Genomic DNA, 12,678 nt, shown 5'->3' on the forward strand with positions numbered 1-12,678 from the left:
TCTGTTTATCCCCTTTCAAGCCCTCTAAGCTGTGCCATAAGTCCCCTGGGTCCAGGATAGCCCTGGCCACACCTGTTGTTTGGGCCTATGAATAATATCACCCAGGACTTGGGTTGTGGCTCAGAGGTAGAGCGCTGACTCTACCTGGGTGAGGCACTGGGTTCGATCCTCAGCACCACCTAAAAATAAAATAAAGGTATTGTGTTCACCTACAACTAAAAAATAAATATTAAAAAAATGATAATATTACCCCTTTAGTAAATTTTACAATCAGCCTGTTTGTTGTCAGCCTTCGGTCCTCCTCAGCTTTGCAGTACAGAGAATCCTCGGCTGTCCCTGTGCTGCTATATCTGAGTCACTTTCCCAGCACAATGCCAGAGAATTGTCTGTCTACTCCTGTGCCTTTAAAAACCAGATATCCTCTTGATTTGACAAATAACACAGATTTGAGACTGACTCATTACTTTGTGGCAAAATATAGATTCTTTAGGCCAATTTCCTCCATAATATTTTGAAGGACCCTTTGGAAAGTTACTGAACATTTCCAATTTGGCTCTTTTGCCTTTCAGGGGCTCATCTCTTTCCTGCTGTGTATCTCCACTATCATCCGTTAAAATGCTGAATCCGGTAAGTAGATCAGCCTCACAAGGAGGAGGTCATGGCGAGGGGAGGCACTGGGTTTCAGCAGGATTGCCAGGTTTCCTCCAGGGCTGGCACCTCCCAGGGCCTCCAGCTCTATGGGCGACTCTGCTGGGAAGAGCATGTCCAGGCAGCACTGCCCAGAACGCAGAGAGCAGCTCCACTGTCTGCACTGACCCCTGTGCATGCCTCACACAACAGCAGGACTACATCTGGACCCCAAGCCAGTTTTCAGTCTCCCGCCATATTTTAGGCATTATGCTAACGCATATTTCTCAAGCTTTACTTGATCCCTTTTAAAACTCTGAAGGCAAGAGGGTATCATCACCATCGTCACCATTATCACCACCGTCACCATCACCAACACCATCAACATCACTCCCATCATTACCATCACTGTCACCATCACACCATCACCACTTCACCATTGCCACCACTACAATTACCATCATTATCACCACTGCCAACGTCGCCACCATCACCACCATCATCATACCACCATCACTACCATTGTCATAATTATCACATGCTGTCATTATCATCATCTTTGCCATAGATCCTTCCCATTTCACCCGATTCCACTTTACATGAGGATAAGAGAGGCTCAAAAAAGAACAAAGTGACTTTACCAATGCCATACCACTAGTAAGTGGCAGTAACAAGATTTAAGCTCAGGGGCTGGGGATATAGCTCAGTTGGTAGAGTGCTTGTCTCGAGTGCCCAAGACCCTGGGTTCAAACCCCAGCACCACAAAAAAAAAAAAAAAAAAAAAAAGAAGAAGAAGATTTGTGCTCAGAACCTCCATTCCACAGGACTGGTGCCTGGAAGGCTTAGGACCAATTATGTCCATTCCTGTGTTTTTCGTGGTGCTTTTTTTTTACTTGGTTTCTTTGAGTCTTGAGTCTGAGGTTTATTTTCATGGTGGGTGGTCTCCCACTCCCTAAAGGAAATAACTGAAGTTCTTCTGAAACCTCAAGAAAATTTTCAAGTCAGGCCCCATTCCAAGCGACCCTGCAGTTCCACTCCTGGGTATCAAACAAACAAATAAAAATTAGAAGACGGGCGGTCAGCAACAGCTCACTCAGGAATATGCACAGCAGCCTCTTCCCAACAGCCCTAGGAGGGAGGCACAACCGTGTCCCTTCGCTGACTAGATAAACAAAATGCCGCAGACCACAGAGTGTACCGTTATTCCGCCTCGAAAAGGAACGCAGTCTGGAAATAATGCTGCTAAATGAAAGAAGCCAGACCCCAAAGGCCTTGAACCACGTGATTCCACACGCAGGCAATATCCAGAACAGGCAAATATGAGGAGTCGGAAAGCAGCTTAGAGGTCACCAGGGCAGGGAGGGGAGAGAGGGAGTGACGGCTTCATGGGTATCGGGCTGCTTTTGTGGGGCAGTGAAAATGTTCTGGAACTCGATAGTGGTGATGGTCACGTGACATTATCAACGTGCTAAATGTCACCGAATTGTACCCTTTAAAAATGAATAATGTGTTTCATATTTTTCAAATATGAATTTTATGTTTTGTATATTCTGCTAAAAAAGAAAGGCCCCTGCCCAGGATCTCCTTAGTTGAGTCTCTCTGAATGACATTAGGATACTTAAAGAACAGTACTTCAAGCCAAACACTATGACTTGTGGACTCTTCAGAGCAGCCTGTGAGGAAACCATTTTTTTCCCCCTGACCTTTGGCCTCTGACCCCTCCTGTCCTTAATCCTAAATTCCAAATAACTTTGTAGCTTTCGATCCTTGGTGTATGGAATACAGACAGCATCCTTATCTTGAGAAGAGTCTCTATGAGAAATATTAGCATGTTTGAAAATTAACCAGCAATTTAAAGTTTGCCTTGATTTTCTTCCTGCTGTACAATTTGGGAACTCTGGCATGCCCAGGAAGTTAAGATTTATCTCTTTCTTTAATCACCCAGCAACACAAAGCACGGCTGGAGCGCCGGATCGTTGGCTCAACCAACCGGTGGCGTTTGCCTCAAGAGCCTTTCTTTGGGGACCTGCTGGCACTTCCCCAGATGTGCCAGGCTTTGGGCATAAACATTGAGGAAACTCTGAAGAACCCAGAAAGGTAGGGGGAATCCGCACCTGTGGTTGGGCCACCCTGATTGGATGGAGGGGTTGTCATGGGCACATTGGCAAGGTGGTGACAAGAATGTAGAGAGAGGCTGACAATATTTTTTTCGAGACTTTTCTTTTGCACCTGGAACTTGGAGACCCCCCACAAGATCCTAAATGTACTGTCCAGGAACTGAATGGTTTCTTGACCAAACTGGGTGGCTGAGTGTTTGGACACCTCTCACAAATGCCCATTTCTACCCCATCAGTTGATCTCCTTCAATCTCATGGCCCCTCAGCAGCCAGCTGGACTTTCACTCCTCCACGCTATGAGTTCTCTCATACCTGTCCCCACAACAGACTGGACTTATTGCAGAAGGAACTCTTCCTTTCCCTAGTGCCTCCCCCTGGTCGGATTCCATGCACTCTGGCTGGCGTTATCTATCTCATGAGCTCAAGGTCAAGTCTGATGAGCAGGGCTGTACCCCTGGGGGAGAGTCTGGCACACGATTTCTGCTTGCCCCCTGTTTGCTGAGCTAGTGGCCACATCTTCCCTCCCTTCGCTTCCAGACCCCCTGGCCAATGGGGAGCCTGGTTGTACCACAAGACATCCCATCCATCCCTTCCCTGAAACGCCCACAGCAAGCCCTGTTCCTGTTGCTGATGCTGTAATTGTTGCTTCTTCCACTTGAGGGCGCTGTGTGCTTGGACAGGAGCTGGACCCATCTAGTTTTCTGGTTGGTAAAGGCTCTCGGGTAGAAAGCTGGGACGCCGGCTTCCAACTTCCCATTTATGTCCTGTCCTGAGCAGGCCCCTGCCTGGGTGTTGCCCAGCTGGCCAGTTGGTTGCATCTGTGTCCACAATGCTGCGGGCCCTCAGGCCAGTGCTCAGAGATGCTGCAGCACCGCTGGTTGCTCTCCTCCTCTTCCTCGTCCTGCTCTCCTCCTTGTCCTGCTCTCCTCCTCAGGGCCTGGGGCATGGCGGAGGGGGCTGACAGATGAGGAAATGCTGGCTTCCTTTCAAACAACCTTGTCCTTTTGTGCCTTAATTTCTTTATCTGCATACAGGATATGCTGTTTTATGGGGTTGCAGTGAGAATTATGGCATAATCCAAGGAAAGAGTTTAGAACAGAGTTTGGCACAAGTACAACCATGTCAGGCAGAGTCCCTGGTGAGGTGTGGCATGTGTGGACGCACACTGTCACCTGAACCCAGAAATCCAGCATGGGCGAAGCACTCCTCAGGCAGGGCCCAAGGGAAGGGCCACCCCACTAAGACTCTAAGGGTCATGGTGCTGGACAGGGCCCAGAGCCCTCCCTGCTCCCCAGCTGGCGACCCTGCCTGATGTTTTCCTCCCATCTGGCCTGCAGTACCACGCCCATCCCAAGGGCGGAGGGAGGTCACACCAAGGGGCAAGATGTCAAAATGGGACCCCTAGATGTTTACCAGAGAGCAGTTCCAGGAGAGTGGGCTGAGAGCCTGAGGGTCTGAGTCAGAGAGGAAGCGAAGGGGCAAATGTCAGCTGAGTGCACGTGGACACGGCCTCCCGGACATTTGCCCTCTGCCCACCCAGACATCTCCATTTTATGAGGAAAGCATTGAGACACAGGTGGGTCCAAGGCTGCATGGCAGGAAACGGAAGGACTGTGAGACTCCTGAAGGAGGCCATGTGTCCCTGAGAAACTTAGAGGATCCCCTTCCTTTCTCCATCATGGGCCATGACTTGGGGGAGGGAGCTCCCAGCCTAAGAGTACAGTCCCCACGTCTCCATATGCCACGTCGTTCATCTCAGGCCATTTAGTCCCCCAAAGGTGAAGAGATGCCATTCATCCATCACTCGCTGGGCCCTGCAGAGCCAGAATGATGGAGAGCCCACCTGGAGAGGCACCATGACCCCCGGAGGAGGCAGGGTGCTCACTTTGCTGTCTGGCATCTCCTGGCTCAGCTGGTGACAGGGATGTTTGTGAGGTGGTTGAGCTCATGGGCATTGCCCCATATTTTCCAAAACTCATTGCTCCCTTTTGAAGACATGGTCCAGACTCTTGACCCTGTCCAGCTCTATGTTCCCAAACATGTCCCCCAAGCCACCAGGGGGTTGAGGGAGGATGTGAGGGTGGCTGGGTCCTGCCCACAGTCCTGGGGGGTAAACAACTCACGCTCCCTGAGCCCCTCCTGAGACTGAGTCACTCCCAACCCTCTCTGGCTCTGGAAAGGGCGGCACGGGCAGTATTATTCACAGCTCCTCCACGCACCCTGGCCCGTGAGGGCTTCTGGGATGCAGGAAAACAGCATGCCTGAGTAGACACCACACTCCCGGGACCAGATGTGGTCATCAAGTGCTCCTTGGCTGGCTGGCCTTTTGGGGATGATTACCCTCAGACCATAAATATGTGACTCAAATTTTGTTTCATTTCCTTGCTTAGTGGGCTGAGTACATAGTGTCTGTGGAAAAGCATTTATCTATTTGTCACTCATCCATTTAGACACTTACTGAGCCCCTGCACGATGGCTTGCAGGCCTGAACGACAGGGCAGAGCTATAAACCAAGGCCCTGTGGTGCAGAGGACCCTGAGTAATTGGGCAGCCACACAAGTCACCCAGAAGGGGCTTCAGTGGTGCTCATCCTGGGGTGGGGGGTGGGGGGGCGCTGGCCTAGCTTCACTGGACAAGGCAACAACAAAGCCCATCCTGAAGGTGTGTAGGAGCCCCTCAAGGAAAAAGGCAAGCAGGAGAGCAGGAGTGCGCTGGGGCCCCATGGGCAGGACCTGTGGGGCAGAGGAAGCAGGAGCCCGCCTGCTGCTGAAGCTGTCAGAAGGGGCTGGATGGGGGGCCGCGCCCAGTGAGGCACGAGGCTGAGAGTGACGCAGGAGCTCTTAGCTGGGCCAAGGAGTTTGGGAGCACTGGGGGGCGGTGGGGACACTCAGCAGGAGAGGCAGGACCAGCTCTGCAGGGCTCAGGGCTGCATCCTGTGAAGGAGGGCTGGCCGTGGGGGTGCAGGAGTGCAGTGACCGGGAGGAGCTTAGGGTAAAGGTCATGATAATAAAGACAAAGATGCAGGGACCAATGCAACAGAATATCATCAGGTGGAGGCAAGCAACTGGACATGACGGCACTCATCAGGCCAGCCTGGGCCCTGGGGGCTGGACCCTGGCAAGAGGAGCAGGCTAGAGGACACTGTGACTGGGGACTGTATAACTGCCAAACAAAATTGTTGGTGAGTTAGTCCCCAAAGTGGGTAGAACATGCTGTTGTTTTCTCCAAAGGATATTTATTGAGCACCTATCATCTGCCATGTTTTAGGGACTCACCAAATAAGGTGTTGTTCAGGCAGCCAAGGGCAGCCTCAATACCTCCCTGGTAAGACCGACCCATAGACTGGACATGGGAGTCAGTGTTGGGGACCAGCCATGAGGCAGCCTGCAGTGGTCAAATCCACACACAGTGACTTGAGGAAGCTCCCCCAAAGGGCATGATGTGACAAGGTGGTTGCTGGTGGCTGGAGGGAAGCACACACCGGAGTGATGTGTGTCCCAGCTGGAGAAAAACGTCAGGATTCACTCTTGGATTTTTTTGTTTGTGTTTTTCCTTGAGGTTACGTATTCCAAAAATCCAGAAAATTTTCACTGAGAATTTGAAGGACAAGGCCAGCCCAAACGGGGAAGCAGGTGAGTTTTGTCATCTGTGGGTGAAATCAGAATGTGGCTGACTTTAGGGGACTCTGCGGTCTTTACAGTTCAGATCACTAGACCTCAAGCTACCATTCCTGTCCACTGGCCTGTAAATATTTGTCAAATACATGATGGATGAAAACCAAGCTCAGTAAACACACCAGGACAAACGGACTAACGAGTCGCCCTTAGATTGGAAGACTAAACAGTGATGTTCAGCACCAGGCAGCTGCTTTGGGCTGCTTTACCCCCTTTGGGCTTTAACCAGTTATGACTTGGACATCCATATCTGTGCTTGTCCAAGAGGACTTTCCTGAAATAGAACCAAAAATCAGAACTGGACCATCCAGCTGAACAAAGGTCCATTGAGCCACAAGAAACCTAGACAAGTCAGCTCTCTCCTTCCTCCCTTCTTTCCTCCCTTCTTTCCTTCCTTTCTTCTTTCTTGAGATATTGGGCATTGAACCCAGGGCCTCATGATGCTAAGCATGGGCTCTACCACTGAGCTACTCCCCCAGCCCAAAGTCAGCCCTTTAAGAAGATTTTTTGGGAAGGATAAACCCGACCCCATGTAGTGCTGCCTGAGATCAGAGCTGAGCCCCTTTCCAAGGAGAGACTAATAGATTTCTTCTCACCCATCAATTCTGATTGACCCAGAAAAGGTCAATCTTTTGAGGCTATCTCCTGACTAGGAGAAAGAGCTCTAGGATCGACTGGCAATGTCTGTCCTGCATTGACCGTCCTGGAAAGTGGAAAGCAATGTCCAGTGAGGGACCATGTTTGATCCAGTTATGCTCCTGCCTGTGGTCACCCTAAGAGTGGGATTTTTTTTTTTTTCTAATTCAGCATAACCAGACCACCTGGGCTGATCCAAGAAGTAAGGTGTGATCCCCAGGTGAACAGCAAGAATAGTAACAGGAAGAAGAAACAGATATCCCAGGTCACACATTCACACTGATGGCAAAGCCAAGAAATAACTAGATGGGGCTCGTTAGCCCTACAGGTCCTACCTAGCACTGAAATTCAGGGTTTGGGGAGCTCAGCCCTTGCGTCATCCCTTCCTCCAGCTCTGTGCTAACACAGGAGTTGAGCTGTGCAGAGGCCTCTCACCCCGCCTCGCCTGGCTGGTGTCCTTGGATACCCCACCTGCCCTCCTATGAAAGTCTCTTCTCTTTAAATCATCCATGCAATCCACAGGCAAGATTCCCCCATAAAACCTTCTGCAGGGGCTGGGGTTGTGGCTCAGTGATAGCGCGTTCTCCAGGCATGTGCGAGGCACTGGGTTTGTTCCTCAGCACCACATAAAAACAAATAATTAAAATTGTGCCCATCTACAACTAAATATATATATATATTAAAAAAGGAAAAGTTGAGACATTAAAAAAATGTTTTAAAACCTTCTGCAATTTGCAAAGGGTCTTCTTCACATTGTCTTTTTAAAATTTTTTTATTTTTGGTAGTTGTAGATGGACACGCACCTTATTTTATTTGTTCATTTCTAGGTGGTGCTAAGGATGGATCCCAGTGCCTCACACGTGGTAGGCGGGCGCTCTCCCACTGAGCCCCAGTCCCAGCCCACATGGCCATCTTATTTTATATTTTCTGGTGAAATAATGAACTTTGTGCTCACCTCCACTCCCTGGAGAAGAGAGACTCAGCAGACCCTGCCTCTCTGACAGGCCTCTCACTGTGTTGCGACTTTTCTGTGGCCTTTCAGATGGGCAGGGCGTATGGGTACTAACCTTCCAGAAGTTCTCAGCAGGGAACAGGAATGATTTTGCTCCCCAGGGACACTGGCAATGTCTGCTGACCTTCTTGGTTGTCACAGCTGGGGAGGGGAGTGCTGCTGGCATCCGGTAGGTAGAAGCTAAGGATGCTGCTGGGCATCCACAATGCACAGGACAGTCCTCACATCGTCGTCACCTGCCCCAAGTGTCAACAGTGCTGAGATTGAGAAACACTGTAATGAGGTCCCACCAGAGTGATCCAGCCAGTGTCCCCGAAAGGTTCCTGGGAAACCTTTTCCGTTTCCCAAAATGGGAGGCAGCACGTGTGTCCCTGAAGCCCCACAGCTTCGCCGGCAGCTCTCTGGGTTTACCGCTGGCTCAGTGAGGCTGCCCTGGTGTCCCCCAGGTCGCTGAGCTCCTTTAGGGCTGCACCTCACTGAGACCTGAGGCAGCTGCTTGCCACTTGTGCTGCTTAGCAGCTGGGACTGAAAGGAGTGTCTGGAGGCCACGTTCCTGCATCGCTGCTTAGTGTCATTTTCTCCCCTCAGATGTGACTCTCGAATGCCTCGGCTTCAAGTGGGAACTCCACCAGCCCCAGCTGTTCCAGTCGGAGACCTTGACCAAGCTGTACTTGGCAGCCCTGGGCCGGGGCGGTTCAAGCCCCCGCCGAGGTAATTTCCCACGGACCCAGGGTGGATTCCCAAGGCTTCGGGCTCCAGAGACCCCAGCTTGGAGAGTGGTTATCTGTTTTGAGACCAGGGTCCCTGCAGGAAATATGGGTGTGGCTCTGGTGTGAGCTCAAGGTGTGCTCAACCTCCACGCCCTCAGCTGTCCAACAGGACGGAGGCTCTTATCCCCTGGCTCTGAAGCCCGAGGGAGGTCACCGGAGGCGGTTCTGCAATAATGCCCGGTCCCAGTGAGCACTCAGCACATGCCGCCTGCCAGGGGTCATCCTTGGGTTCTCCAAGTCTGGTCGGGGAGATATGCTTCTTAGAGAAGAGAAATGGACTGTGTCGAGTCCCTGCAGGGCTTTCTGGAAGGCAGGAAGTCCTAGTGCTGACTTGGCTTGTTTGCTGGTGGAGGCCTACTGTGTGCCTCTGGTTTTTCTTTTCTTTCCCTTTTTTTCTCTTTTTCTTTTCTTTCTTTTTAACTTCTCCTTCCAAAAAGAATTTAGGTCCCTTCTCTCTCTCTTTTCTTTTCTTTTCCTCCTTTAAGTCCTGGACACCTCAGCCTGCTCTTACCTGTTTGATGTCTTCCTCAGCTTCGTTGCCAACTTCTTGGGGCAACAGATGGGCACCACCAGGGCTGACTCACAAGCAGGTGCTGTGGAAAATTCACGGTCAGGTTGGGATTACGGCTCCAGGATGTGGCAGCAGGACCCTGTTATTCCAGAGCCAGATGGGCAGCCAGAGACCCTGGCCACCGCCCCTCCTGGGCCTGGAGAGGGCACCCTGGGAGCTGCCTGGCCACAGGGCCCCTGACTCAGCTCTTCCTGTGGCAGCCGTGACTCCTGCTCGGGATGGTTTTTACTGCTCTTAAGCATCTGTCCCGGTGTCCTCAAGAGCAGGACAGTCTCTTCCATCTCCTCTGTGCCCGGTCAGAGCACTCACCAAGCCATCAGTGAGGGCTCTGGTGACCTAGACCGCGAGCACACTGGGGAGCAGGAGGGTCACTGTTAACATTATGGTCTTAACGGGTCTAGAATGATGTCACTGAACAGAAGAGGCTTGGGACCAGGGTGGCTCTGCAGATATGAGCCCCACCCCCAGGCCATAGGCTGGGCCTGGCTGGAAGTGTCAAGGAAGACACAGTAAAGAGACCCCATTGCCCTTGACTGTCACGACTCTCCAGGGTCCCCCCAAGGTATCCCTGGGGCTCCATGTCTCCAGGAAGTTCCATGGGAGCCAAGTCCTGCCGTGCCTTTAAAAGCAGAGCTTATCTCCCAAGGACAGTTTGTGTTCTTGACCCCACGCGCCTTCGTGTTCTTGAGGATGTCCACGTTGCTACCCTGGAGTCAGCAGCAGAGGAGGTTTCTGGGCTCTGTGAAGAGGCACAGCCTCTCTGCTGCTCGGTCCCTTTCCACCTAGCACAGAGGTGCAGCTGTCCCTGAGCAGGGAACGTTTATTCTCGGGTCAAAATCCAAAAGAAACGGCTCTCTTACTAAACACCCACTGAGAAACTCTTGAGCATCTGAGCCCCGTCTGATCTGGGGGCTTTTTCACCTGGAGGGGGGTTAAACTGTCTTCTGCCCACTCTGGCCTGGCTGGTACGAAGGGGTTAAGTGCTCAGTTTATGCCAGGCCTTGTGCCAGGACCCTGCCATCTCAGCAAACCCAAAATGATGGCAAAGCCCAGTAAACACAGAATCCCTCCCAGGCCTGACCACCACTTCCCGCGGGCATCGTCTCACTCACTACCCGCCGCAGGCCGAGTGGTTGGCAGGGTCGCGCAGCAGGAGGGTGAGCGGTAATGCCAAGGGGAAAATGACCCAGAGGTGGGAACAGGCCTGGTGCTTAGTAAGTGCTTGACACATGTTTGCTGAGTGAAAGCTGAACAGCCAAGTGCCAGAGGAGAGTGAAGGGACATTGAGGGAAGGGGCATTTGGGGTCTTTTTTTCCTGAAGTGTGACCTACCTTTTGGCTCTCAAATGGTTTTCACTACCTGGAGCCTTGAGCTCACTGATGATGGAGTCTTCATTCCAGCAACTCAGTGACGTCTACTGAGCCCTGGTGTGTAAAAGAGTGCCATGGCTTCTGGGGACGGAGCCACCAGCCGGCCATCAATGTGCCTGCCCGGCGGATCGTCCCCAGCAGCCCTGAGGGGGAGCAGCAGGTGGTGGGCAGGTTGGTCCGTGCAGAAGGAAAGGCCTGTCCGCGGGTGGTAGGAGTGGGTGCTGCCGCACGGGTGGTGTCAGGAAGGCGTCTCTGAGATGGCACGTGTGGGCAGGTCCCCGAAGAGAAAGAAGCAAGGAGGGGCCCCTTCTGTCCTAGAGACAAACCCAGAGGGGCATGTTTGGGATCTGGTGCAGGGGAAGGGGTGGGAGGCCGTGAAGGTCCCGGGGCCACGGATGGGACATCGGCTTCTGCCCCAGAGCTGCCTGAGAGCAGCTCCAAGCTGATGGGTTGGCTGGGGATGGATTGGTGACCCCAGTCCTTCCTCCTGGGACTCCTCGGTGGCAGGCATCTGCAGTTTGGAGATCTGTGGGTCAAAGTGTCAGCAGCTACTGGAAGGACATTTCAGTCCCCACAGTGGCCACTCTGCTCCCACTCAATGCCTGACCTGCCTACCTGCACTCCCAGGTTAACCAGAGACGGCTGGAGAGGGTCAGAGGGAGGGAGGCAGGGGGTGATGTGCATCAGCCATAAAGGGTCATTGGAAGCTGAGCAAGGGGACCCCGGGACTCTCTACACTACTTCTGTAACTTCCTGTGAGTCTAAAAGTATTTTTTTTAAAAAGCACTTATTTTAAACATGCATCCATTAACCGAGCTAATGCAATGTGATGCCCGCGGAGACCCAGGCGAGTGCAGGGCAGCGGGAGCCTCCTTCTGTGCCTCCGCTGTGCTGGTGGCCTCTGCAGATCACTGTCTGACTTCCTTCCCTAGCTCTGTTGCCTGGGAAGGTCCAAGAACGCTCCCGTGTAAAGAGGATGATCATTTCCCTAAAGATCAACGATCCAGCGGTCACCAGAGTTGGTAATGCAGCCCTGTCTTCTCTGTCCCCAGGTGCCACTGACTGGGCAGCATTCCCAGATTCAGAACATGCAGGTGGCACACACAGCCTTGTCCAAAGTGCCGAACAGTGACAAGCAAGAAGGGACAAGGGGGCTAGGGCACCTGGGAGCAACAGAAGGTGCTGCTGTAGGAAGGAGCCTGGGGGCAGGAAGGAGCCGGCTTCTCAGGCCAGGGACAGTGGTACTGCCCCTCCCGAGCCCACACCAGCGGGCCACCCTTGCTCCCCAGCAGCACCCACCCACTCCTCCAGCCAAGGACCCCCACCGGCTTCTACTAGCAGAGGCCTCCCCCAAGGTGCTCTCCTGGGCTCCCTTTGTCCCCGTCCTTTCCCAGTCATGGGTTGCTGTGTTAAAGTGGCATGTGTGACATCACGTGACAACACAGCTATGAATGGCTAGGTTAGGAAATGATCCACTTAAGCATGGGTCAGCCAGTCATCCTCAGAGTCCACCGTGATAGCACAACAGGCCAAGCCCATCTGACCCCACCAAGGCCGGCCAGTTCTTGAACAGTCAAGCTGTCCTGGCTCCTCCCAGGAGTCTCTGTTCCTTACCAAAGTCCCCAGACTCCAAGGAGAGTCCATGGGAAGCTGTATGTTGTCTCTGGAGAAAAAAGTTCACCCACCTACTCATGGCATTCTGCACAAATTCAGGCACTCGTGATCCCTCGGGGCCACAGACCCCAGGTTGGGAGAGATCCCCAAGATGTCTCACTCTCATGGTGACCCCAAGGCACAGACTCAGAGAAGGTCCTCCAGCAGGAGCTCAGCTTGCTTTGGCTCCAGCTGAACTCCCCCTGGCAGTGCCAGCCCCAGGTCCAGCTGTGCCTTATCTCCAAGGG

General features: G+C 52.5%; 1 protein-coding gene across 1 annotated transcript in view; it reads left to right on the top strand.

Annotated features, from left to right (window-relative positions):
* The window catches only part of Btbd16 (BTB domain containing 16), a 51,754-nt gene that overhangs the window by 5,195 nt on the left and 33,881 nt on the right, over window positions 1-12,678 (top strand). The window contains exons 2-7 of the mRNA XM_077105361.1: window positions 570-627; window positions 2,573-2,724; window positions 6,303-6,376; window positions 8,655-8,798; window positions 10,655-10,666; window positions 11,734-11,799. Of these exons, the coding sequence (XP_076961476.1) occupies window positions 570-627; window positions 2,573-2,724; window positions 6,303-6,376; window positions 8,655-8,798; window positions 10,655-10,666; window positions 11,734-11,799 (506 nt within the window). The remainder of the gene's footprint in view (window positions 1-569; window positions 628-2,572; window positions 2,725-6,302; window positions 6,377-8,654; window positions 8,799-10,654; window positions 10,667-11,733; window positions 11,800-12,678) is intronic.

This window comes from Callospermophilus lateralis, chromosome 15 (genome assembly GCF_048772815.1).
Source record: "Callospermophilus lateralis isolate mCalLat2 chromosome 15, mCalLat2.hap1, whole genome shotgun sequence".
NCBI lineage: Eukaryota > Metazoa > Chordata > Mammalia > Rodentia > Sciuridae > Callospermophilus > Callospermophilus lateralis.